The sequence below is a fragment of the Eptesicus fuscus genome, chromosome 22, assembly GCF_027574615.1.
Source record: "Eptesicus fuscus isolate TK198812 chromosome 22, DD_ASM_mEF_20220401, whole genome shotgun sequence".
Lineage (NCBI taxonomy): Eukaryota > Metazoa > Chordata > Mammalia > Chiroptera > Vespertilionidae > Eptesicus > Eptesicus fuscus.
The window spans coordinates 36697550-36724816 of NC_072494.1; the positions used below are offsets into that span (position 1 = coordinate 36697550).

General features: G+C 56.9%; 1 protein-coding gene across 1 annotated transcript in view; it reads left to right on the forward strand.

Moving 5' to 3' along the window:
- The first annotated feature begins 489 nt into the window (after window positions 1-489).
- Window positions 490-27267, forward strand: part of PLEKHA6 (pleckstrin homology domain containing A6) — a 42521-nt gene continuing 15743 nt past the window's right edge. Inside the window, exons 1-13 of the mRNA XM_054712097.1 lie at window positions 490-529; window positions 2778-2858; window positions 3547-3661; window positions 8817-8921; window positions 9612-9684; window positions 11812-11912; window positions 15196-15398; window positions 16655-17137; window positions 18197-18692; window positions 19172-19258; window positions 25088-25156; window positions 26386-26466; window positions 26738-26887. Coding sequence (XP_054568072.1) covers window positions 498-529; window positions 2778-2858; window positions 3547-3661; window positions 8817-8921; window positions 9612-9684; window positions 11812-11912; window positions 15196-15398; window positions 16655-17137; window positions 18197-18692; window positions 19172-19258; window positions 25088-25156; window positions 26386-26466; window positions 26738-26887 — 2076 coding nt within the window. The 5' untranslated portion in view covers window positions 490-497. The remainder of the gene's footprint in view (window positions 530-2777; window positions 2859-3546; window positions 3662-8816; window positions 8922-9611; window positions 9685-11811; window positions 11913-15195; window positions 15399-16654; window positions 17138-18196; window positions 18693-19171; window positions 19259-25087; window positions 25157-26385; window positions 26467-26737; window positions 26888-27267) is intronic.

Sequence of the window (27267 nt, forward strand, 5' to 3'; positions counted from 1 at the left end):
GGATCGGAGCGTCTGGGCTGGGAGGCGGAGGCAGGGAGGACCGCCTTCCCCCAGGTCGGCTGGCTGAGTTTCTGCTGAGCAGACGGGCATGCCAGCCCCAGACTCCGCCGCCTGCCCAGCTGCGCTGTGTCCTTAGCTCAGTGAGGCCGGACTAGCTGGAAGTTGTACACCTGCTCCATATGCCTGTCTCCATCTCAGCATTTCCTCCTGGGGGACTTGGACTGGGAGGGGCAGACCCTCTCGCTTTACTCTGCCGGGAGCACTCTGATGGGCTGGATGCTGGGGAGCCACAGGCCCCGTAGAGCACCTGGGCACCCTTCCCACCACCTGGGGAGAGCCCGCCCCTTTCCCTCGTGCTAGAGCCGGGAAGGAGGGGGGGACCAGCAGTGTCTGGAGCTCGGCCAGGGACCGAAGGACTTACTGCTCAGAGGATGGTAGGAGCAGGGTGGCTGGGAGGTCCTCCGAGGCTGCTGAGCGGGGACAGAGCTGCCAAAACGATGTTGAAGTTCCGGGCCGATCGCCGGGTCAGGTAGGGATTTCTTCAGTGGACATAAGCAGAGCGAAGTGAGAGCAGGCGGAGTTGGCGGCTCCTTGGACCCGGGCTTCAGAGTGTGGGGTCTGCCGACCCGCCCTGGAGGCAGGAGACAGTTAGGTCAGTGGCTGCTGCATTGCAGTGCTTGTCAAGGGGAAGCTGTGCTGGAACTGGTGGTGCCAGGCTGGAGAAAGGACGTCATTTGTAGGGGCTGCTGGGTAGAGAGTCTGGGGCAGGGAGGAATTCGCGGTGCCCTAAAAACAGTGCCAGCTGACAGCAGACTGCGTGTGTGTGCATGTGTGTGTGTGTGTGTGTGTGTGTGTGTGTGTGTGTGTGTGTGTGTGTGTATGAGTGCCTGCAGGAAAGGTGTCAGCAGCGTTAGCAAAGGAGCGTGTAAAGCACAGGGGACTGGGGTGGGGACCGGTGCTCTGTGCCACATGGGAAAAGCAGAGACCTTGGTACCTGAAGGACCTTAGTTGTCAGACTGCCCGCCCCCTGGGCCCTGGGGGGCAGCACCAAGGATGAGGGTGACTGAAAACATCTACCCATCCTTGCAAAGGTCCCCTGTGGGTAAGTTGAGGAGAGCATCCTGGTTGCACCTGGCAGGGAGGAAGGAAGAGAGTTTGAGGAGCGGGAGCAGGTGATCAATATACTGGTGTTAGAACCCGGGCCAGGTGGCCAGCAAGCCCTGACTGCGAACCCCAGATTTCCCCCTAGGCCAGTGGTCGGCAAACTCATTAGTCAACAGAGCCAAATATCAACAGTACAACAATTGAAATTTCTTTTGAGAGCCAAATTTTTTAAACTTCTTCTAACGCCACTTCTTCAAAATAGACTCGCCCAGGCCGTGGTATTTTGTGGAAGAGCCACACTCAAGGGGCCAAAGAGCCGCGTGTGGCTTGCGAGCCGCAGTTTGCCGACCACGGCCCTAGGCTATCACCACCACCCCGCTGTGCTCCCATCCACTACATGCCTTTGAATTTGATCTCAACATGGTTGGTTTGGAAGCTGAAAAAATACCCTTTGATATTATCTTTAGCTTCAACAGACAGCCGGGGGCTGGGATGTGTCCTGGGGCTATTGAAAGGGTCTCCAAAAGGTTCTTTCACTTCTCTCGTGCAGCTGAAGGGACCAGACCCAGGTCTCTTTCCCGTGGCACCAGCTGACCAGCTGGCCCTCCACCGTGGGGGTGCTAGTGTGGCCGGTGTGAGGACCCACAGCCTCGGTACAATCTCAGCAGGCTCTGTCCAGGCTGTGTCTCCCCGGGGCTGGGTGAGGAGGACTCAGCACCCTTCCAGCCCTCACTGGCTGCAACTTTCTTGCCAGGTGGTCCCCTGTGTGGCAAATCCATCTCAAATGGCTGCCTTCTGTGGCTTAGACCCACTGTACCAGCTCCCTCCACGTTCATCTCCTCCCCCATCTCCCCAAAGAGCCACCAGGGAACTGGCCTGACATTCAGTCGGCTGGGAGGCACAGCAGGACTTTCCAAAGGAGCCTCCATGATATTGCTCCCCATCTGCCTCTGCACAGACCCCGCCCTGGTCCATGCCCCCTGCTTCCTGCAGGCTGTCCTCACAGCACCCCACTTCTGGGCCACACAACCCTTAATTAGATCTGACTGTTGAGCCAGCACTTAACCTTACTGTGGGACACGCCTGAGGTCTCAGCGATACCCAGTAGCGCTTAGCCTGGGAGACCCTGGACTGAGTGTGTGTGTGAGGAGGGGAGAGAGGGGGTCCCAGCCCAAGCTCAGGAATGGAGTTTCTGGATCTCTCATTTCTCCTAAGGAGATGGAACACAGAGCAGCAGGGGAGGGAGTCCAAGGTCATGGGAGGATTCTCTCAGCAGAAATGAGTGAGCAGTTTTTATGTGGAGCACTGGCGGGCCTTGTCCCTAGGAGGGGACAAACCACACATGAAATCTTGGCTGTTGGAGTCCCCTCCCTGCCCACCCCACACCTGCCCAGGATGACCACAGGTTACGTGGGGCTCATTTCCAGCCTCAGGGGTCTCTAGTAGGTAGTGAACACTGACCAGTGAAAGGTGTCTTCCCCCAACCTGACTGCGCTGCTCTGTCCACAGCCCGGCCTTCCGTTTGCTTCCATCTCGCCTCAGGATCCCGCTGGAGGACAGAGGGACGAGCTCCCACGTGGTCGCCATCCCGTCACTGCCCAGGGACTGTTCACCCTTTGCGGTGTCTCCGCTTTCTTTGTCTTGACCACGATTTCTCTCTTTTGCCTCCACAGCCACAATGAAAGACGGAACACCTTTCTACACCCAGTGACTGGCCAGGTCCCAGAAGAAAACAAAAAATTTGACTTGAAAACGTAGGTTTGCCCCACTCCCTGCCTGCCCTTTCCATCTTTAGCTCCCTCCCTCCACACTTCGCCTCCGGGAAGGAGCAGGGGCGAGGAGGGGGAAAAGGAGAACAAAGGGACTTAGGGCCACTCCCCTCAGTTCTGAGGATGGACGCTGCTGAGACCCTCTGGCTTGACACCCTCGTCCACTTTTCCCAAAACGTAGCAGGTCCCAGGTTGGTGCCTCTCACAGGCTGAGCTAGAGGAGCGAGACAGGCCTGAATTGGGCACATCACCCAGGGGCCTCTGAGGGGAGTCGTGAGGGAATCAGATACAATCATGGGAGCCAAATGCCAATTCCACTCGCTCTGCATCTTGGCTCAGCGAGGGAAAGAAGAAAGATAATTAAATGACTCTCATAGTGCGCTGGGCTATTGTGTCTTTTAAATTAAAAGGGAAAGGAGTTCTAGAGTCCTAGGGTTGAGGTTTTTTTTTAAATAAACTCACAGGAAAGAAAGAGGAGACACTCCAGGATCACTGGCAGATAGTCTCAGAAGAGCTGAGGGAGTAGCTGCGATGACCTCTTGATAGCACTGAGGGATCTAATTTTGTGCTGATGTTGGAACGGGGGGTGGCAGGGTGGGACAGGGATGGAGGTTTCCATTGTTTCTTGGTTCTGAATAGTCTCTTTCTTCTCTTCTGGTCAACTTGAAATCAGATCGGCCTTGGACATGTCCAATAAAGCAGGTGGGAAACGCCCGGCTACCACCAACAGTGACATATCCAACCACAACATGGTGTCCGAGGTCCCTCCAGAGCGGCCCAGCGTCCGGGTGAGTCCAGCCTCCAAGGAAGGCTGTCAGTCAGGAATCCTAGGAAACGCATTAGCCCGTCCAGCTCTGTCTACAGGCTCCTGTGAGCAGGTGAGGTGCTCAGACCAGAACCTCACAGAAAACCAGCATCTACACCAGGGGCTCTCCACCTGGGCACCATTAGCATTTTGTGTTGGGTAATGCTTTGCAGTGTGGTTTGACTCATTATAGGATGTTGAGCAGCATTCTTGGCCTCTACCCACCAGAGGCCAGTAGTGTTCACCATGTGACAACCAAAAATGTCTCTAGACATTGTCACGTGACCCCTATGGAACAAAGTTGCCCCATCCTCATTGAGAACCACCGATGGACCACTGATAACTCATGAAGGACATGGCAGTTGAGAGCTCAGAAAGGGAGGAAGAAGGAAGAGGGTCTCCGGAGGAAGAAGTAATCCAGAGAAGAATGTTGCAGAGAGGTCAATGTGATGAGATCTTACTTGGATGAAAACACCCATGGGGCTTAGCAACACTATGGTAACTGGACACCTGACTAGGGCAGTTCCAGTGGTGTGATGAGGGTGGAAGACAAACCAGAGAGGGCTGAAGAGGAGGTGGAAGAGGAGATGGAAAAACACTGAAGAGTAGACACTGTTCTTCTAAGAAACTAGACAATCCGTGGTGGTCTAGTCATGCAATGGAGTACTCTCCAAAAATTCAACAGACTAGATTTGTATCTATACTAATAAAAGCTTAATATGCTAATTAGACCGGGTTGACTGGCCATCTTCCAGACGTCCGACTTTCTTCCTGACAAAGCCATGGTGGTGCGGGCCGAGGGGTGATCAGGCCAGCAGGGGAGGGCAGTTGGGGGTGAGATTAGGCTGGCAGGGGAGGGTAGTTGGGGGTGAGATCAGGCTGGCAGGGGAGGGTAGTTGGGGGTGAGATCAGGCTGGCAGGGGAGGGCAGTTAGGGGCGATCAGGCAGGCAGAGGCAGTTGGAGGTGATCAGGCAGGCAGGCAAGTGAGTGGTTAGGAGCCAGTTGTCCCGGATTGCGACGATAAACCGGCAGTCGTTCATCCCCCTAGGGATCCCAGATTGGAGAGGGTGCAGGCCAGGCTCAGGAACCCCCTTCTGTGCATGAATTTCGTGCACTGGGCCTCTAGTGTATTAATAAGGATAAATCTTGAAAATATAATGTTGAGTAAAAATGAAAAATATATAATTTATGTAAAATACATAAACATGAAAAACAATACTACATTTTTACAGGTAAGTATGCAGTACATGCATATAACGACGGATAGGCAGGCTAATTTTGGGTCAGTGGTTGCCTCTGGGGAAGAAGAAAAGGTAATGAAGTTTGGGAGGGGCTCAAAGGGAGTTTCAGCTCTATTTGTCATGTTTTATTAGAGAAAAACAACAACATGTAGTGGTGCTTTATTCCTTTTCTAAAATGTTTGTAATATTTTTTAAAAAAACTTTTAAGGAAACTTGACTGTTAAGGGACATGAGGGGCAGAGGGTGGAAGCTAGAAGGTATGCAAGATGGAGGTAGATTTGCTTTGTTCATTTTGTTTTGTTTCAAGGTGTTAGAAGCAGGAGTGGAATGAGCCAGTGGATAGGTTCAGGAGAAAGGGGAAGCCAGGGAGTCAGGACTCAGAGGCAGAGGGGCTGTTCGCCTGGATAGGGGAGGGCTGTTCTTCCTGAGACTGCATTAACAAGGTATTTGAAGTTGGGGGCCAGTTCTAGGAAGTTAAAGGCATTCCCACCTGATGTCCTCAACTTTTGCTGCGAAGTAGGAGGTAGGGTTTTCTGCTGAGAGGAGCTGGGTGGGTGGAAAGGTATTGGGGGATTTGAGAATATGCCCAAGGTTTGGAGAACAGGAACAGTGGTCCACGAGGGACATATGAAATATTACCTATAGTGTTAAAAGGTCATCTAGGGTCATAGACTCAATCTGTGTGGCTCCAGTCCCCAGGTGTGTGGCTTTCCTCCAGCGATGCTCAGAGCCTGGCGATGGGAGCAGGGAAGGCAGGTGGTTGGGTGGACCTAAGGCTGAGGGTTGCTGGGAAGCAGTGGCAGAAAGACAAGGAGGGGTTGGCAGGAGAACAGCTGGAGTGGTGAGCTTTGGGGAGCAGCCTCTAGGCTGCTGAGAGGAGGCGAAACTATGACTGATGATGGACAGAGAGGAAAGGGAAGATTTGGGGACTTGCCTATTCTTAGACTTCTTCAGATGGCTAATCTCAGCCTTACATGTGGGGTTTTACTAGAAAAATTTGAAAAATAATTTTATTTCCCAGTTTGGGGAGTACGTTATCATAAAGCCATTTTCTTCTTTCCTTCCTTCTGTAAGTATTTAGCAATGCTTATTATAGCTGCCAGGCTCCGGCAATAAAGAGATAAACAAAAGTTGCTCCCTGTAAGGAGCTCACAGTCTCGTGAAGGAGGCGGAAGGCCAACAGTTCCACTGCAGGGTGAAAAGCTCTAGACTCTAAGAATGAGGGGAGAGGAGGGGGAGCTAACTGCTCTGGGAGATTGGGGGGTTCTGTGCAGTGGGGGGGTCTGCAACTAGGCTTTAAAGAACGAGTTTGGATTTGTAGGTAAGGGAGATGAGGCTCCCCGCCTCTGTGGAAGAGCAAGTGAGCAAAGGCATGGGGGTGGGAGAGAGGCGCAGGAGTTAGGCACGACAGGGCTGCCTGCTAGTGTGGCAGAGGTGGGCTCCGGGCCCTGCCTGATTTTATGGACCTGGCCTGCGGTCCTGTGCTGATGAACTTGCATTCACTTCTAAGTGATGAGTGGCGGTGAGAGGTTTTCAGAGAGTGACGTGATGATGCTGAGTTTTTAGAAAGATCCCCTTAGTTTGTGGCAGAAGAGATGACAATCTGTGAGGCGACAGGTGAGATTTGAGAACTTCAAGGAGGATAGACTCCTTAGTCCTGCATAAGTGATTGTATAAAGGAATGGAGGCACGCGTGTGAGGTGGTTCAGAGCTCTGGTCTGGGCAACTGGGTGGGCTGTACCGTTCACCAAGAAGAGAAATACTGAAGATCAGTTTGGCTAGAAAGAGGGTGAGTTTGGTTTTGTACTTTTCTTAATCCTGTTTGGACAACCAGCTGCCAAATGAACCGGGGCTAGGAGAGGGGTCTTAGATGTAGATTAGGGAATTGTCAGCTTATTGCTGGTGGATGACATTATAGGAGCACAATGTATAATGGTATGAAAAGAGGTGGAGGAGGGTGAGGAGTGCATGAGAGGAGAGGAAGCCAGGACTCTTCCCAGTAGCCTATCCCTGAAGGGAAAGAGGGAAGGTGTTACCTGACAGGTGTAGGGATGAGGGGGCAGGTGTAAGTAGGGGTGAGGAGGAGAGAGAAACAGACAGACAGATGCTTTAAGAAGAGATACCTGAGTGTGTTTGCTGAGGAGAAGAAGCCAGTGGAGAAAGAAAAGTCGAAGACAGATTTGAGAGCGTATGGATGGGGCCAAGTCTCAGAGGAGATGGTGGATTAGATGTGCGAGCCTTAGAAAGGAAAACAATTCCTCCTCCTCCTCCTCCTCCTCCTCCTCCTTCTTCTTCTGACATTGGAGGAAGAGACAGATAGGGTAAGGGCAGTAATTTTCTGGGTAAAATGGTGTGAAATTGAGGACGTGTGTGTCTGATAAATCTCAGTTTTCTCTTTGGAGGAGGATCCAGGTCCACCTTGGGGAGTGCAGAGGGAGGAGTCACAGGGCTTGGGGGAACCGTGAGGGTACATATGGAGATGGCATCTGGGGCTGGGCCCAGCAGGGGCTGGAGACCGTGGTTATGTGGTGGCCTCATCTGTATTGCAGTGTGATTTTCAACAGCAGCACCAAGGTCTGGCTGAGTGCAGGGAGGGTGGGTACTTGGATTAATCTGGGATTTTGAGTTTTAGAGAAGAGTGAGCAGAAAGACAGAGGATGGGGTGTTTGAGAGGGCAGTTGGGTTACTCTACTGCGGGGCCTAGGCTTTGTAAGGAAAGGACTACAACCAGGAGGTGGCTGATGGATCCAGAAAAAAAGGGAAGAATTGAAGAGCTGGGGGTCCCAGTGCAGTAGGAAAGCTTGTGTAGATAAGTAACAGAGTGAGAAAGCCCAAAGGGTGGAATGTTTTGATCAGAAAATGAGAATGGCCCTAACCGGTTTGGCTCAGTGGATAGAGCGTTGGCCTGCGGACTGAAAGGTCCCAGGTTCGATTCTGGTCAAGAGCATGTACCTTGGTTGCGGGCACATCCCCAGTAGGAGGTGTGCAGGAGGCAGCTGATCGATGTTTCTCTCTCATCTATGTTTCTAACTATCCCTCTCCCTTCCTCTCTGTAAAAAAAATCAATAAAATATATTTTTTAAAAAAAGAAAATGAGAATGTTAGAACTGAAGATGTTAGCCGTGAAGGGACTGAGGTGCTAGCCGGGTCTGAGGAGTGGCCATGAGAGTCGGTTGCTGGGGTGGCAGTAGAGGGTTTTGGAGGTGAGGACATCAAGGTTGAATCAAGTTAAGGCAGTGGGTGGGTCATCCTCGGGAACAGTGTCACCGTGATGGCAAGACTGAACGAAGAGGATGACCGGCTCGGAACGATGCTCTGGAAGCTGATGGTGATGAGAAGGACTAAACGGGGGGGAGATCCGTGGTGCCCCAGGAGAGAGAGCTGATGCCAGGATGTGGGAGGAGGATGGTATCCACGTGGCAGTGAGGAGCTAGAACCCTCGTGTCCGTGTTCCCAGCTCCGTGGTGTGTTGGACACTGAGAATGCACAGGACTCTGAAAGGATGGCGGTACAGGCAAGGCACTTGCAGCTGAGTGGGTTCCAGAAAGCACGATGAAAGAGGAAGGGAGGAAGGACAGGAGCAGAAGGGTAGGCCAGGAGTGACATGACAAATCTTACTTTCTCCCCAAGGAAACCCCAAAAGGCCCACCGCTGTCAGACAGGCGGGATTATTATCTGAGCCCGATTTTGGAAATAAGAAAAAAAGTCAGACTTAAGCGGCTGTGCTTTTGAGTTAGTAACACAGCCATGATTCGCACGCGGGCCTCCCAGCATGAGGGCGCCTCGGGCTACCCCAGGGCAGTATAACCCAGAGAGGCACAGCTGCTCCCCTGGCCAGGGGCACGGGAAGCAGGAGGGGGAAGAAGCCAGGCCAGCTTCTCTCTCTGCCTCCCTAGGCCACCCGGACGTCCCGCAAGGCCATTGCCTTTGGCAAGCGCTCACACTCCATGAAGCGGAACCTCAACACGCCTGTCACCAAGGCGGGCTGGCTCTTCAAACAGGTGAGGCCCCTCTGCCTCCTGCCCCCATGCCCAGTGCTCTCTCCTTGGAGCACTGTAATTCCTCCGTGCTCACCAAACAGTCCGTGTCTGTTTTGGTATGTCCTCCCATCGCTCATTTGGTATATCTCTGTGAATAAGTCTGCTAATGTGATGAAAGCTCAGAGAAGTCAAGTATCTTCCCAAAATCACGCAGAAAAATTGGGAATCCAGCTAGATTTCCCGATGGGCGGATACCATGATTTTCAAATGTGCTACGTCACCCACCCTACGGGAGCAACCTGCTGGCTCCTCCTCAGCTGGTCCTCTGGCTATGGCAGGGATGGTGGTGGTGGTGTCTCCTTTAAGTCTCGGTCCAGCAATTCTCCCCATTGTCCTTGCCACTGTCCCTGCCTGCCCTCTGCTCACTCATTCTGGCTCATTTCTTGCCCTTTTTATCTTCAGAGGGGGTGGGGGGGAAGGGGAGGGGAAGCCCTGAGGCCCAAGATGACAGAACTAAAGGTCACAGGCAATGACCCCATGTCAGGTGCCTGCATCCGGGGTCTCGAGGGGGTTGCTGCTACTTGCTAGTGGCCGAGCTGCAACCAGAGGCGGGACGTCCTTAAAGTTAGTGCCGTGCTCCTCCCATGACCTCCACTCCTCCCCGGCCCAGCTCACAGCCCCTCCGTCTGTCTCTCTCCACGTGCTCCGCAGGCCAGCTCCGGGGTCAAGCAGTGGAACAAGCGCTGGTTCGTCCTGGTGGATCGCTGCCTCTTCTACTATAAAGGTGAGCCTGCCCCAGGCCTGAGGGGGCGAGTGCCCACCACTCCTCCCATTCTGCCAGACCACTACCAGCAGGGCACCTACTAGCCGGAGCGTGTGTTCTCCTCTTCCTCCTGTCCCATGGGACGCACGATCCGGGTTTTGTCCATTGTGTTCAGTGCAGGCACTTAGCAGGTGCTCCGTCCATGTGGAATAGCCGCATACCCCCAGCTTCTGCCCTCTTTGTCCACCCAGCACTCACTCCCGACCCCCTCCAAAGCAGAGGAGGGCAAAGACCTGACAACATTGGTGCAGCAACCTCGAGGAAGGTGTTTTTAAAACAGACACAGCAACACTGTCTCGGGGAGAGCTCAGAGGAGCGAGCAGGGTGGTGACGGTGGTGGTCCTGTCGCCCTGACGCAGGGCACTGGGTAGAGAAGGGTGAAATGTCTTTGCAGCAGAAGGGGCTGTGCCCTTTTCCTCTGCGCCCTTCCACGCCCCTCCACGCCCCTCCACGGCCTCAGAACGGCAGAGCCCAGACTCCTCTGGGCCTTCCTGGAGCAACTCGGTGAATCATTAACTTTGGCAAACAAAGGCTGTACCCAGTGCCACCCCCCGCCCCCCAGTGCTGCTATTCTTGTGCCCCGAGTTGCTGCCACCTGAGCTCTGGGGAGAGAGCAGGGAGGGGCTGCATATACAGGTCCAGTCCCAGAAGAAACCCCAAGGTTGGGGCAGAGGACTCTGCCCAGGCTGGGCCTCCAGGATAGAGTGTGAACAAAGTTGGGGGAAGCCAGGATCTCCTCAGAGGAGAGACTCTGGGCCTGGCCTGAGAGAAGAACCTTAAAAATCTGTGCATGTCAAAGGGCACTGCTCTGGGGGTCACTATCCACTGAGGTGCTCTGAGGAGACCCCTAAATGCAGACCTGGGCAGTACCAGGCAGAGCCGTCTCCTCCAGGGGCTGGCAGCCTCTGCTTTCCTGGTCTCCAGGCCGGGTGCCTCCTGCTCCTTCGGCTTAGCCCTTCTCTGGGTACCACGCAGGGTCTGCGCAGGAAGCTGGACGCTGGGCCAGGTATCTTGTGCAAGTGAGGAGTGAGAGGAAAGAGGGAACCAGTGGAGTTATAAGCCCTAAGAGATTTCTTCTGAACTTACAGGATCTCCAGCCCAGGGCATAAGGAGCTATTCTGGGCAAGCTATGAGTGCCATGGCCTCCTAGCTGCCCCCATCCTGTCCCACAGAACACCCCGCCCTCCGGGCCTCCTGCTGACAGCTGGGTGCCCGACTAGCTAATCCATCAGGCTCCTCCGGAGATCCAGGATGAATTATGTAACAGCCTGCTGGCTAGCCTGATCCAGGGACCAGAGGGCCAGGAGGCCATGCGGGGGCAGGAGTGCCCTGAGACACAGAGATGTAGAGGGGGTGTGCGTGTGCGTGTGCGTCGGGCGGGGACAAAGCAAGCTGCTGGGTGCCGGGAGGAACCTTAGAGTCAGTTCCCCAGAGGAGCCAGAACCACAGAGGGCACCGTCCACGCTCCCACGCCCCAGCCCGCGATCCTGCTGGGTGTGTGGCGCTGGAACAGGCTGGTGCTGGGCAGGCACTGTGCACGGTGGAGGGGTTAAGAATGACAGCGTGGGGGTCAGACTCCCGGGGTTCAAAGAGCAGCCCTGCCCTTTCTACTTAAGTCACCTTGGACAAACTACTTAGCCTCTCTGTGTCTCAGAAAATGGGGATAATAGCAGCCCCTGTTCACGGGACGGTTGAGAGGGTTTCAACCCAGGAAGGCATTTCCCTCGGGACAGTTTCTGACGGAGAACAAGGGGCTCTCATTGGCTTGCCTGCTTGTGTACGAGCATGTCAGCTCCCCGAGGGTGGGGCCGCTTCCCTGTCATTCCCCTCTCGCCATGCCCAGAGCATGTCCGCAGCCACCACCCGCCCCAGTGCCCCGATCCAAGAGCATCCTCTTGGTGGTGTGGTGCGCAGAGCACAGCCTGGGTGCTGGTGAGGGTGGCCCCGCGTGCCTACTGCAGATGAGCAACAACTGCGTGTTGCAGTTTATCATAACAGGGCTGACGGGCTCCTGTCTCCTCCCCTGCACACGCGCACGCACACACGCACACACATACACGCACCTCACCTGCCTCTGTTTCCTGACAGATGAGAAGGAGGAGAGCATCCTGGGCAGCATCCCCCTCCTGAGTTTCCGGGTGGCCGCGGTGCAGCCCTCGGACAACATCAGCCGAAAACACACCTTTAAGGTCAGTTGGCCGGAAATCCCTCTCCCAGGTCAGATGGGGGTGGGGGTGGGGGACTGTTCTCCTGGAGCACAGGGGAGATGGAGAAGGGTCAAGAGCCGCCTTCCGAGGAGTCGGAGTTGTAGCGAGGGAGCGAGTGGGCAGTGCCCAGGACTCCGTGCGGGCTGTCCTGAGGCTAAGCAGAGGCCGTGCGGGACCCCGTCCTCTTTGCCGGGGGTTGGGTGGGTGACCTCCCCAGGGCAGGCCAGTAGAGGCGTGCTTCAGTGGCACCCCAGTTTTTTCCTGGGAGGAGGGAGGAGAGGATCAGCTCTATTAGGATAAATATCGATGGATGTAGCCTGTTGTTTTCTGAGCCTGTGGACCCCCTGCCCAGTGGCCAGGCACCTCGCAGCGAGGCAGGAGATGGGCTGGAGTGGGGCTGAGGTTCTTTCTGGAAAGTCTTCCTCCCCGCCTTGGGCCCAGGAAACCAGATCTACAACAAACTTACTCGAATTCCAGTCTTTAGAGGAAATTAGGGGTTGAGTTTCATTATAATCAAGAGAAGCAAACCTCATGTAGACAATTGGAGAGAGCGAGTGTGCTCAGCTGCCCGCTCAGCACGCTCCCCCGGAGCCCCCTGGGAATCCGCCCCTCAGAGGCTGCAGCTGGCTCATCTGAGGCAGGGTTTTTTCACATTTAAAAATGCACGACCTAGTAAACATGATTTTTGTATTTTACGATGAAAAGACTCTAGGTTCCTTTCCCTTTTCCAAATATGAAATTATGTTGCTGCCCGTGTATTTTCTCAGCACCAAGCCCCCTCTCCCAGTGGAGAGGCGCCGCCCAAGGCCCTGCAGACCTAAAGCTGAGCTGGCAGGGATGGGGCCTGCAGGTCACCCCAGGTCAGGGTCCGAGCCTCAGAGTCCGCGCCTTCCTGTCCCTCCCACTCGGACCACCGGGAGGCAGTGGGCCGCACACACAGGTGCTGCTGGGGGAACAGGAGGGGCTTCTCTGGCACATAATTAGTTTCCAGCCTCCCGGGGTCCTGTCTGCAGAGGTGTGAACAGAATGAACAATTAATAAAACTCGGGCTCCAGGGAGCCGGTTCTGGCTGTGGAAATAGGAACGGGCTGTTTAACCAACAGCAGACGCACACACCCACACAGGCAGACAGCCTGTCACCCTCCCCCCAGACATGTGCGCAGACACATGCTCGGAGCTCGGCCGGCCTCGGATGAACACCGATGGCTAGCACCCCCCCCACCACCACCACCACAAACCCCAGATCTCACTTCTGTGCCATCACCATTCTCCTCCCTCCCCGTCCCCCAAGGAGTTCGTTCCTCTTTAAACCAATCCAGAGCAGTGCTCAGTGGCCACAAAGGGTTCCAACCCTGGCTATTCAGAGGCCCCTCCCCAGGGAAGGGAGGGCTGCTGGCACAGATGGAGGCTTGTCCTGCTGTGGCCACCAAGCAAAAACTCTTGGGTGGCTGATAATGAGCTTGACTGTCCCGGCCCAGCGCACTGCTGAATGCGGGACGTCTCCCTGCCCCAGCCCCAGCCCCGGGGGGCTTGGTGGACTTCACCCCACCGGGGCACCTCCCTCCATTCTCTGGTTCCAGGCGGGTGTTCCTCCCACTGCCCTTCAGTCGCCCTGCCTTCTCCAGGCCCTCTGCCCCCCTCCCTGTCGCCAGCAGCTGTTCCCTGGCCCTTGCTCCCTCCTTGTTTCCCCGGGGGCATGTCCTGTCCTCCAGCTTGACCTTGACTCTTCAAGTGCAAAGAGCATGCCTTTGCCTTCTCTGCACCTGGTGCCCGAGCAGTGCTCTGCTCTCGGAGGGTCACAAGATGCTGAGCGTTGAGCTCACTTGCCGCCCACTCCTACCAGCCCCGGGACACGCCCAGGGTCCCGCCCACATCTCTCCTCTGCGACACCCCTGTGTTCTCCACCGCAGAGGGCTCGCCTCAGCCCCTGGTCGCCACGTCCCTGCGTAGTTTCAACCCCCAGACACCTCCTCACAGCTTCGCTGGCTTTTCCTCAGCACCTCCCTGCCTCTGCTGATGTGCTGGCCCCTGCTGAGGGTGGGGACGGGCAGGGTCCAGGGGAAGGAGGACCAGCCCTGCCCTCACTGGGTGCAGAGGATGTGCCCTCGCTGGGGAAGGGCTCCTGCCAGAACGGCATCCTGTGCTGGGCGCAGGGGCCGCGGTGGAGTGCGGGGCCGGCCAGGAGAGCATTTGGAGGGTGTGGATTTGACTTTGCTGCTCAGGAGAGCCCTGGCGCCTGGTCAGAGGAGCCCTGTCTTCTCTCCTGTCAACACCCAGAGCACCCAAGGGGTCAGAGGGCCGCGTGAGGTTCCCATCTGAGACTTAATCACGTCTGGCTCTCATGCAGGGTGGGATAAACGTGCGTTTCCTGGGAGACCGGGGTCTCACCTGGGGGGGTATGCCGAGGTCCCCCAAGGAGTCTAGCCTGGAGCTTCTTGTCCTTGGGCCCAAGAATCTCGAGTTTCACCAAGGAGACCCTCCCCTCGCCACCCCCCTCTGCCCCATTCCACAGACCAGAGCTGGTCAGGAACAGAGGGAGGGTTAGTGCTGGGAATCCCTGACCCTCTCCACCAGCCCGGATTCCCTGGTGCAAGCTCTGCGCTCCCCCTCCTGGCGGGCTGAGCTGGCATTGCTGGGTGCTGTGGTCCCAATGGTAACCCCGAGCAGAAGGGGGTCGTTTGAATAGCCTCCGCTTCCGTCCCCTCCTCACCATTCCCGCCATGTGGTCTCTGTCTCTCCCTCTGGTGTTTGGTTGACCTGTTCTCTACTCTCCTCCTCCTGACTGCGTGAGGACCCTCCTCTGGACAGGAGCTTCCTTCTGGGTTCCCGCCTGCCGCACCTGCTCGTGGCCGCCGACTAGGTAGCGTGCTCTGCCTGTGTGCATGCCCCTTGCATGCCAGGAGAGGGCCAGGCCGTCTCTGCAGGGAAGAGACAGAGCTGGCTTCTCAGAGACCCAGGGATCTCTCCCAGACTTTGGCTAATTGCCCTTCAAATCAAAGATAGAACTTGATGGGAGAGCGGGCATGGTAATTGTCCCTCCTGCTTCTAATCACCTCAGGTGGGGCAGGTAAGCTTACCTGGGCCGCCCCGTGGTGTCCAGAAAGCTAGCCAGGCAGACACCTGGCACCAGCTGGAGCTCTTGGGGTACCTGTGGGCCACCCTCCTCACCTTGCCCCTGAGCTCCATGTGGGAAAAAGAGCTGCAGGTCCTGGGCGAGGCCTTCCTGACCACCTGTTCTGTGGGGATGGGTGTCTTCTCCCTACAGGTGACTGTGTGCTGGGTGGACGAGGCCGGGGCCAGTTCCACGCACTGCCTCTCCCCACAGGCCGAGCATGCCGGGGTCCGCACCTACTTCTTCAGCGCCGAGAGCCCCGAGGAGCAGGAGGCCTGGATCCAGGCCATGGGGGAGGCTGCCAGGGTCCAGATCCCCCCAGCCCAGAAGTCTGTGCCCCAAGCTGTGCGTCTCAAGTGAGTGCCCCGGTCCTGGGCCTCGGTGGGGGAGTGCTAGAGAAAGGAAGAGAGAGGCAGGGCCCCGCTCGATGCCATCGCTGAACCCGGTGTGCTGGCGGAAGCACAGAGCAGGGTGCCGGGCGAGGCCATCTCAGAGCCGGTGGTCTGTTCCCCTGGCCGGCTCTTCCTCTGCTCTCTGAGCTGGTGGAGGTCAAGAGAGAGCCAGGTTCCGGTGGGGCCTGGCCAGGAGCCAAAGGCCAGGGTCACTTGCTCAGTTTTTCTGGGCTGTGCAGGTGAGGCACACAGCCTTTACGGAAGGTAGACTCCGGTTCGAATCCCAACTTGGCCACTTACACACAGCGTGACCTCCGTGCAAGTGACTTCACCTCTGTGGACCTGGGCTTCCTTTCCTCAGAGGCAGCAATTATAATCCTCCTCGTAGGCCGTTGTGAGGACTAACGAGTATGCAGAATGCTGGGATGTCGTGAGCACTCAGCACAGGGCTGTGCCCATCACGTCCCCAGCCGCAGTCTAGGCGCCTGTCTCTCCTCGAACTGGTGTTGAGTAGATGTTCACGGGGACCCAGAAGGCGGGGTCACAGTGCAGACTCCAAGTCTATGCACATGCCTGAGACATGTTGACCAAGCAATGTCTCAACAAAAACGCTTGGATGTGTTGAATTTGAGAAACTATAGGGAGAACATTGTCATGAGATTCCACCTTAGCAAGGCTGTCCATTTGAGTCTGGAATCTGCTCTGGGACAGCATACTTCCAGGGCGTCACTCATCATTTCATAAACATCTACTGTGAATAGCAATGTGTGAAGCACTCAGTCGGGTACTAGGAAGACGAGGGAGCAAAATTCTGACGAGTTCCTGCCTCGTGGAGCTTATATTCTAGCAAGAAGTCAGTCCTGGGAGAAGCTTGCTTTGGGAAAGGAACTAGCATGTCTCCATGCTGTGCAGTTTGAGGCAACAGCCTCTGTGCGGTGCCTCCCATGTGTGGCCCCACACGGGGCCTGAGGGGAGGCATGGTGCTGAAGGGAGTGGAGTGGCCCGTGGGAGACCTGGAGGGCCGAGAGAGATGGCCCAGGCAGATCGGATGACTTTTTCTAGTCATTGGGCAACAGAATTGTAATGTAGTAAATTCTGCTCCCATTGCTACCTTTCTGCCCATCCTTCTCCACTCCCTCCCTCCCTCCCAGTGTACCACCCCCCACCCAACTCCGTGCTGGGCTGGAATCTCTTACGCTATCTCCCTTGGCACCCTGCAGCCACGAGAAGCCAGACTCGGAAAACACGCCACCCAGCAAACACCACCACCAGCCGCCTCACAACAGCTTCCCCAACCCTGAGCCCGAGGCCAAGACCCGCGGGGAGGGCGATGGCCGAGGCTGCGAGAAGGCGGAGAGGAGGCCCGAGAGGCCCGACATCCAGAGCGAGCCTCTGGCGAAAGCCAATGGCATCCAAGCTGGACCGGAACCAGCCTCAGAGCCAGGCAGCCCTTACCCTGGGGGCCCGAGGGTCCCCGGGGGTGGGGAGCGGCCCCCCCAGCCCAACGGCTGGCCGTATGGCTCCCCAAGCCGGCCAGGGAGCACGGCTTTCCCGCCTCAGGACTCAGAGAGCGGGGGACGCCGGCCGAGCTTCCCCCCACATGCCAACCCCGACAAGATTGCCCAGCGCAAGAGCTCCATGAGCCAGCTCCAGCAGTGGGTGAACCTGCGTCGGGGGGTGCCTCCCCCCGAAGACCTTCGGAGGTGAGGCCTGAGCAGGGGCAGGGGGGGGAGCGGGGGTGCTATGCCACTGAGGGCGGGGCTGGGGGAGTAACAGGAGAGACACCCGCTGTTGGAAACCTTCTGGAAGCCAAGACAGCCCCAGGGTCCCCGCCTGGCCAAGCCCTTTGCTGCCCCCATGGCTCCCTCGGCTGGACTTTGCTCTCTATCTGCGTCTTTGGAGGAGGGGACAGAGCACCCAGTGTCCCTGCACAGGGTGTGGGGGGCCCAGGAAGCAGGCAGGCAGTTTGGGGGGGTCCTTAAAGTTGCCCCAGGCAGACATCTGTCCCCGGGCTTCTGGCCCTCCTACAACATCCTGTGTTCCAGCGTCGCTACCCACAGGAGACGCATGGTCAGCCGCCACGCCAGCTCCATCCCAGACCAGCTCTGACTGTGTGAGAGCCAATGTTTATGGGCCGTTTTTCAAAAGAGAAAAGAAACCAAGTGTTGCCACTCACTGACCCCAGTTCTGCCCTCTGTACCAACCGACGCTTTTGTGGAGGGACTGGCTTTCAGACACGGGGAGGTTCTCACTGGGCCCTGGGGGCCGGGCCGCGCGGGCAGCGTGGGCAGGGGCAGTGTCCCAGCCGGTGGTCTGGCTCCCGGCCGCCGCCCCGCCCGGAGAGCGAGGCCGCCCTTGGCTCAGGTCCCATCGGAGCGGGGAGCCGCTCTTTGTTCCTCCGTGGGCCTCCTCCGGTGCCCGGGGCCCTCGCTCTCTTCTGTGCGCCTCTCCGGACAGGATCTGATAGATTCACACGGAGATAGAGAAGGCTAATAAGGCTTAAAGTTTCTCCCAGGGGCATTGCATGTTAAGAGACAGAGATGGAATCAGGGAGCTGGTTGAGGGAGGAGCTCGGAGGACGGGGTCTTCCCTGAACCTCTGGACACAAACCTGGTGCCCGGGCTGCTCACAAGGCCAGCCCGACGCACCCCTCACGCGATCACCGCCCCCCCCCCCCCCAACTTCAGGCTGGAGGGCTCAGGGATGCGGCTGGGTAGGGCCATGCCCGCTCTGTCCACGTCTTACACTGTCCTCTCCCTCAGTCCCTCTAGGTTCTACCCCGTGTCCCGCAGGGGCCCCGAGTACTGCGGCCCCTACTCCTCCCAGTTCCCCGACGATTACCAGTACTACCCGCCGGGGGTGCGGCCGGACAGCATCTGCTCCATGCCCGCCTACGACCGCATCAGCCCGCCCTGGGCCCTGGAGGACAAGCGCCACTCCTTCCGCAACGGGTGTGGGTGGAAGGAGCCCACCGGCTACGGGCGGCAGGACGGCACCGTCTGGATCCCCAGCCCCTCCCGGCAGCCCGTCTATTACGATGAGCTGGACGCCGCCTCTGGCTCCCTGCGCCGCCTGTCCTTGCAGCCCCGGTCCCACTCGGTGCCCCGCTCGCCCAGCCAAGGCTCCTACAGCCGCCCCCGCATCTACTCCCCCGTCCGCTCGCCCAGCGCCCGCTTTGAGCGGCTGCCACCTCGCAGCGAGGACATCTACGTGGACCCCACCGCCTATGTGATGAGACGGTCCATCAGCTCTCCCAAGGTGAGCCACCAGCCTGCCCCTCCCTCCCTCATCCCCGGGGGTCCCCCAGAAGCCCGACGCCATCTGCTGAGAAGAGGTGGCGCTGTGGGAGCATCTGGGACATGGGGACACTGGGCTGTGTGTTGACAGGGCCAGCAATGTGCCCAGGGAGCCCCTGGCCCTGGGGTTCCGTCCCCAGGAGAGCTGCCCCGGGGGGCGTGCTTTGCCCCCCTAAGTAGGAACGTTGGTTTCTGTGCCCGTGGCCAGATTATGCCAGGAACCCTCCTTCTCTGTAAGAGGATGGCGAGGGCGCTGGTGTTCGGATCTGCAGGACTGAACAGATCATGGCCAGGATCTCGCACTGGAGCAAGGCTGTCCATTTTAGTTCGGAATCTGCTCTGGGACAGGATGCAAATATCCCTAACCTTGAACTTCAGTTGGTGGGGAAGTCCGAGTCCCAGCCGGACCCTCTCACCTCTCCAATCCCCTTTCTCTTCCAGTATGATTACCTGGGAGACAGGCGGCCAGTCCCTGCAGGACTGTACCCCTACAACTACCCACCACCCCCCACGGTTCACGATAAGATGGTACGTCCTCTCCTCCCCCACACTCCGCTCAGGGCGGCTCCTCCCGGGAGGGCTCCGTGCCCCCTGCCTGGCCCGTGTGGTTGTTAGTAGCCTCTGGATACCTCCTTCCTCCCGGCCAGGACTCTGACCCCTGGAGAGCTGGGTGCCAGTGGCCCCTTCTCTGTGACACAGGGCAGAGACGCAAGGACAGGTCTGGAACATTGTGATGTCCTGAACCTCTGGCCTCAGAGCAATCCTGCAGCTAGTCCGGGGGCCTGGACAGGGGCTCAGATTGCAGGCCGGGAAGCCATTCAGGCTAGAACTCCCAGCAGGCACGGCCCTCCAGCCTGTCCCCCTAAGCGCACCTGCTTCTGCTTGTCCTGGCCTGGAATGCCGCTCTGGGGAAGGAGGCTGGCAGGACTGGGGGAGAAGAGATGTTCCATATTGTTTCCTCGTTCCTCTCCCTCTACTGTGTCTTTTCCTAAGAAGTTTTGTCTCCACCTGGAGAACTAGAACTGAGGGGCAGGCCGGACCCTCATCCCCCAGGCCTGTTGCAGTCCCCCTCCCTGCACAGCACCCGGAGGCCAGGATGGAGGAGGCTGGGCAGGGAGGGCTGCGCCTCCGTACCCTCTCCTCCTCTGCCAGCGTCCAAACCCCAGGCTTACCCACGTAAATGCGCCCACCCAGAACCAGCAGATTTCCCCAGAAAACTGGGCAACATCTGCTGGAGGTGCTGACCAGACGACTCAGTGCCTCTTCCTCACCTGGGAGGGCCCGCTGACCAGGGAGCCCCAAGGCCCCCGCCCCCCCGTGTCTCTCCGTGGCTGGCTTGGGAGGTCCAGCAGGCAGCTTCCACACCTGCCCTCATCCTCACCCCACCCTTCCCCAGGACTCCACGGCAGAGAGACCTCCTGTCCGTGCCCAGCTAACTCTTAACTGCTTTGCTTCCTTTTTATTGTTTTCTTTTGTCCTGTTCCTGTTTGTTTGTGTTGCCGTTGGGCCTCGGGTTCCGGGTAGGATGAACTTTTAGACCTTCAGTTGCAAAGAAACCTAGAGTATTTGGATCAGCAGGTAGGCAGAGCTGGTGCCCCCTCGCCACCCCTGCTCCTGCCACCTCCCCCGCTCCTTCCCGCCTCCTCCCCACCTCCTCATCCTCCATCCATCTGACAACCTTTGTTGGCACAACCAGGACACAACAAAGTGGCCTATATTTTGGTTTGCGCCTTCACACCCCTTCCCTTCCGAGCTCTTTAGGGCAGCTGGGAGTTTCCCGGGGAAAGGAGAATATCAATGGCCCCATGAATAATGAATGCCACCTCCTGTTTTGTTCAGCCAGATGGGCCTGCCCCCAGGGGCAGGCAGGAATTTGCATCTTTGCTGGAGAGAGTAGCACAGAGGAGATGCTTGGGCCTGAAATGCTAGGGTTTAGTTCAGCGGGAATCTGGGAAATTGTCCTGGTTAGACTCTACCGTTCGTAAACAGGATGGCAGACGTGGCCTAGGATGGCTTAAAAACGCTATCGATTCAGTATATTTGTTAGTTCACATACACACACAGCGTATGTTTTCCTGCGAATTCACTATGGTGGGCAGAGGGCATCGTTTCAACCCAGGTTCACTGATGAGTGTCCTGAAGAGGCAGTGACTGTCCCCATGGGATGGAGGCGATGGGCTGCCTGGGCCGGGCTCCAGGGCTCTCTGCCCATTGGCCACCTGGCCTTGTAGGCTCAGGGGGCTGTGGCACTCACAGCCAGGGGTCAGCACGCTGGGCATTTCTCTGAGCACATCCTCTCATGCTCAGGTCTGTGCTGCAAATCATGGGAGGCAGCCTGGGGTGGTGGGGAAAATCATAATGGCAGTAATAGCAACAACAGTGGCCGCAGCTACCAGAATTGGGTGCTTCTTGTGCTCCATGCTATTCTAAGCACTTTACAGAGCCTAGCTCACTTAATCTGGATAGAAACCCTGCAAGGGGGGTGCTGTGAGTCTCCCCTTTTATAACTGGTGAAACTAAAGCACAGAGAGGCTAGACGTGGGCTGAGGGCACACGGCTGGTGCACGGCAGCGCATGGAATAGGATTCTGAGCTTTGACCTAGTTTACAGCCACGGAAACACCTAGTAAATGAAGACGCTCCGGTCACACCTCATCAGGATGGTTGTGTGCTCTCGGGGCTGTCGGGAGAAGCAGAAGCACGACATCAGAGGCGATAACTATGACTGTGGATGGTTCTGGTCACAGCACGTGACAAGCCCCTCCCTGGGCCTCAGGTCTTCGTCACTCAGCCTCGCAGAAGGCCTTGGGCACAGGAAGCGCTGACACCCGCATGTCCATCAGCAGGGAAGACTCCCAGCCCGCAAGGACATTGCAGTTAGTTCCAGAAAGCAGCACTGTGTTGTCCAGTCCCTGGGGGTGTCCAGTCCGTGGATAGCCGGGAGGCCAAGCCCGAGCAGGCCTGGAAGCTCTGACCCCCAGCCCCAGAGCTGGCTCTTCTGGGCCCTGGGCCCTGGGCAGGCTCTCCTCCCTGCGGCCCATCCACAGAGCCTGGCTGTCCGGTTATTCCGTGCAGACAGCAGTGCCTCTACAGGGGGGCGAGGCTTCAGAATAACCTTTCAGCGTTGTCCTCCTCAATAAACAGATACCCTAGATATTCTTAAGAGGCAGTTTGACATGATAAGCGTCCCGAACCTAGAGTCAGGCACTGCACTTTAGCTCCACCTCTGCCATTTACAAGGAGTTTTGCTTTGTTGTTGTTTTTTTACCTTGAAAATGTCACTAGTCTCTCTGGGCCTTTGTTTTCTCAATTATAAAACAGTCATCATAGAACCTACCCTCCCTGCCTCCCGGAGGCATCGGGGGAATTGAGTAAGAATACATATGAGAGCACGTTATCAGGCATTGGCAATAAGTGGTAATTGCTGCTCTGGTTATTTTATTGTTCTTTTTCTTCTAAAACTCAATTTCAAATATTACTGAGAGCCCTTATTATGTATAAGGCACTGGGCTAGGTGCTCTCTCAGAGAGACAGAGGATGGTACCCAGGAGTCTAGAGAGACAGAGGATGGTACCCAGGAGTCTTCCTAGAGACAGGCCCCACTTGGGCTGAAAGAGCTCGAGTCACACCAGGTTCGGTACAGGCCTGGGTGGGGCCAGTCCTGCTTCTCTCCTTCTTCTCCAGACCCGCTGGCTGGGGCAGGGGGCCAGGGTACGGGGGGGATGAGACCAGTGCACGTCCAGGAAGGGCCTGGCCTCCCTGCCCTCTCACAGCCGACGTATTGGTAGACCTGCCTTGTCTTCCATCCACACATCCACACACCATCCACACATCACACACAGGACACAGGCATGACATACAGGTAGCACATGTCAACATACACCCATGTACACACCCCATGCACAGTAAATACAATCTCTCTCTCTCTCTCTCTCTCTCTCTCTCTCTCTCTCACACTCACACACACACACACACACACACACACACACACACAGACTCCAAGAAGACAAGGATCAATTCTAGTTCAGATCCTTACAATGTGGTTGATGTCCGGTTGACTTGCCTATTTCACAAAGACTCAACCTTATGTTATAATCACTGTTTCGAAAGTCTTTTAAATGACATTTTATGCCATAGAAAAAGTTTCCAATTAGGCTAATGAGGTAGAAAGATCAGATTCTCAGAAAGCCTTTTAAAATGCTGTAGGACCTGCAAATGGGGGTGGGTGGGTGCCCCTCACCCATCCACGGCACACAGAAGCAAGGCCGAATTTGGACTGCCATCCAAATGGTACAAGGAAAATACACGTGGGTCCAATAAAGATTGGAAAGACAGGGGCAAAAATGGGGGACCTCCCGAACTGAGAACCCGGAAGATCTGCCCTAAGGTGGCCCTATCCCCTTACTCACTTCGCCTCCCTAAAAAGCTTTTCCTGTGCTCCTCTCTGCTGCCTGCTCCTGCGGATGAATTGAGTTAAAGGGACATAGCCAAGGACGCTCCCTTAATATGTTCACTTTTTTATGCCATCACCCTGGAACCAGTGGGGGAAATGATGGCATTTCTGATTGATTTGTTTGGCTCGTCCCCCCTCTTTCCCTTCATCCCTCCCTCACCTTTCTTTTTCATTTGTCAAATAGTCTCTCCCCTTCCCCCATGTTCCCAGTGATCCTTGAAACATAAGATGACGTGTTGGGAGAGCAGTGTTCCAATATCTGGTGTCCCTTTAACATGGCTTGCTTGTTTTGGCCTCCTTATTTGCTCCCTAGCGTCATCCAAGATCGGCATGGATGCTACCAGCCCAGCTCTGGAAACCATGTTTAGCAATCCTTTCTACTCTAGAGCCAAGAGGTGGGCAGGGGTTGGGGAGAGAGGCCTGTGCCTAGGTGTTTGGGAAGGCCCATCCAGAGGCAGCTGTTCTTTTCCAGTTGTTTCATTTAGTTCAAATTGTGGGAGACTGGCCTTGGCAACTGCCTGTGTGGTCTTTGACCAAAGCAGTGTGCGAAATGCGAGCTGGGGCCAGGAGATGACCCACTTGACCAATGTGGGCGAGACCCAGAGTACTCAGGCACCCTGGGGAAGCGTCATCGGGCCGGGACGTCTCAGAGCTGCGAGCAAGGGCGCAGGGACCTCCCAGCTCCCTTCTGTGGCCTTTCCTCGGGGCAGCTTCAGGGCTGGTCCTGAGGTGGAGTTCACAGAGGAAGAGTGATGGGTGAGGCCAAACAGAGGCCAACTAGAGGGTGCTGGAGCCCCCAAGAGGACCTGCCCCGTTCTGTGTCCTGGCAGGCGAGCGCAGGAGGGTGTGGGGAAGGTATCTCTCTCTCTGTGAGTCTGAGTTTGAATCGTCCGTTCCTTCCTCTGCTGCAGATGAGTGAGAGTGAGACTCTCATCAGTATGGTGAACCGCATGGTGGAGAGCTCCTCCCCCAGGGCCCAACTCTTCATGCAAGTAAGACCTCTGCTGGCAGCATGGGCCCTGTCAACACCATGTCAGCTGCTTGTGCATGGTCCAGTCCACCCACCGGGGATGGGGCTCGCTCCGCCCAACCCACTCATCTGCCAGGCCTCATCTCCCAGGCTCAGCCCGGTCTCCCTCTAATGCCACTGTGTTCCCTTCATTCTTCATGTTCATGGATAAACCCAAGTCCCATTTCCCAAACCATCAAAATAGCACCGACATCTCATGCCTGCCAGGGACCACGGATCTGCTTTGTAATGCCCAGGGCTTCTATTTTATATTTGGTATCTTCTCCACAGACATGGCTGGGGATGAGGGCATGGGTGTGTGACAGGGAACCATCCAAGGCCAACGGTGTGGAAAGGGTGCTGTGGTTACTGGGTGCGTCATGGAGGGCAGGGAGCATGTTCTGGACCCAGAGACACTTCTGTATGTGTATCAGTCCTGGCTGAGGCACCAGGCCTGTGACTGGTATTCAGCCCGCTAGGCCAACAAGTCTCAAGTATTTCCAATGCTCATTCCATTCTCCCACGTCTGATCCTCAAACACAGCTGAAGGGTAACTGTTGCTCTCAGGGTTGTTAACCACAAGCCCTCTGGGAGCTCTACACACTCTTGGAGTCCCTCTCAGCAGTAGGTCCTAGCGCTTTGGGGAGAGGAAACAGCCAGTGAGCGGTGCCTCTGCTTCTAGAATTGGCCTGGGACAGTTGGGACGGAGCCTAGACCCGGCCGTCCCAGGCTTCCCAGCCAGGGGACAGAGAATTAGCTCAGCTCAGGGGCCCAGGTGGAAGCTACCAGAGGTGGTGTACGATGGTTTCTGGCAAAAATGGAGCAAGGGTTGTCGCTTTCCCGCCTCCACATGCCCTCTGTCCCCTGCTGCAGTAACCGGCCTCATGTTCCTGCAGGTCCCTCCGTACCCAGAAGTGTTCCGGGACGGCGTCCACACCTACAAGCTAAACGAGCAGGATACAGATGTAAGAGCAGCGCTCCTGCTCCCTCTGTCCACTCCACCCCTCCTGCTGCTGTTCTCGTCCTTCAGCTCCTCCATCCATCTCTCTCCTCGGGCTCTTCACACATGCGACTCATGTTCTCTCTCCCTGCAAAGACAACATTCCTCCTGTCCCTCCTCACCCCCCTTCTTTTCTCATTCTTCCCCCTCCCCTTGCCTCCCACTCCGCCTGTGTGTTTCCCCCTGAGCCCCAGGCCCCGTGTCTCCAGCAGGGGGATCTGCTTCCTGCAGGAACTCAGACTTTGCTAGGAGGTCAGTGGTAGTCCCTAGGGAACTGCAAAGAAGAACATGGCTGTGCCCCAGCCCTCAGGGAGCCTCAGGGTAGCGGCAGTCACCAGGTGCCAGTAGGTGGCAGCATGTGATTCATATATGAACAGCCGGATAACAGGTTCTGCAGGAGTGAGACCGTGGGGGCTGGTGGGTCAGGGTCAAAACAGGTGGCGTGTGAGCTGGCCTTGAGCTCAAAGGCGCAGAGGGCATGATCTGGCTCAGGGGGAAGGAGCTGCAGGGACATTTGAGGAATGGCATGAACAGAGCTGTGCACGTAGAAAAGCACAAGTCTTTCCGGAAGAGAAGGTTGGCCTCGCCTGCTTTCTCCCCAGCTCCACTGGCCTTGTCTGGGGAGCAGATCTGCCCAGCAGGCCTGGGAGAGGTTCAATTCAGGCAAGGACCAGACCTCCGAGGGACCCCAGCGTCAGCCATCCTGAGACCCTGGAGGCGGGGGGAAAAGGTGGTGGGGACCATGGAGCCCGTTTACGTTGTTTACTGGTTTTCTGAGACTGTTGTTCAAACACCCTACCCACCCCCTTGAGTCCCTATCCCCTAGGAGGCCTGGAGGGCCAGGCCACGTTATCTCCCCAACCCTCATGAGTTAGAAGACCCGGGAGGATGGGAATGTAGGAGCCTAATGTTTGGCGTCCGGCCCTCTCTTCTCTCCCGCTGACTCACTTCCTCAGAGAATAAACACACCTCCCCTCCCAGTGGGTTCCCGGGGCGTCAGTCTCCCAAGGTAAAGACCACCTTCCTGTTCCCAGGAGTTTCCCAAGTCAAGGTGAAAGGCTAGGCTTCTCTGCAGGGGAAAGGAGGCAGTATCCAGAGGCCGGGCCCTGCCAACCCAAGTCTCAGGTCCCCATCAAATCGTGTCCTTCACCCCTTCTCTCTCCCTTCCTGCCCCCCACTCCCTCGGGACCCCAGAAGTTGCTGGGCAAATTGTGTGAGCAGAACAAGGTGGTGAGGGAGCAGGACCGGCTGGTGCAGCAGCTCCGAGCTGAGAAGGTGAGAACCAAGGGGTGGCCTTGAGTGGGGGCAGGTGGTGGGGGAGAGCTGGGGGGGAAGGTGTGGGCTGCTAGCTCCATCTTGACTAAGCTGAGAGCTTCGCCCTCCTTGAACTTCTGTCCTGCCCTTGCTCTCCTGGGGAGCCTCCGGCAGGGTGAGGACAGCCTCCACTAATCGGCCTGGTTGGGCCTCTAGGGCTCAGGCCTGGGATGCTAACAGCCCCAAAGAGGGGAGCTCAGGGCCACTCACAGCCGCCCCTGCCTTTCCTCAGGAGAGCCTGGAAAGTGCCTTGATGGGGACCCACCAGGAGCTGGAGATGTTCGGGAGCCAGCCCGCCTACCCAGAGAAGCTGCTGCACAAGAAGGAGTCGCTGCAGAACCAGCTCATCAACATCCGGGTGGAGCTGTCCCAGGCAACCACGGTAGGTAACCATGGTAACCAGAGCGGGTCTGCACCTGCCAGGAGAGCCTCCCCTCCCCGGCGGTGCTCCCCGAATCCCAGTTCTCCCCAGAGGGCCAGAGCAGGGTGCTCCTGGGGAGGGACACAAACACAGACCGGAGCTCTGCCTTGCAAAGAGACAGCCAGTAAGCCAGGCTGCTCGCCCACAGTCTCCATGGAACTGGCGAACTTTCCACCGACTATACCTGTCCCAGGACGGCATGAAATCAAGGCCACTTGTTTCCCTGGCTGCTCTGTCTTCTCCCCTGGAGAACCCGGACCCTGGCAGCAATGCTGCTGCCTGGTCATCCTGGTGGGCTCAGGGCAGACCCTCCCAGCTGACGGCTGGGTGATAGCTCGCAG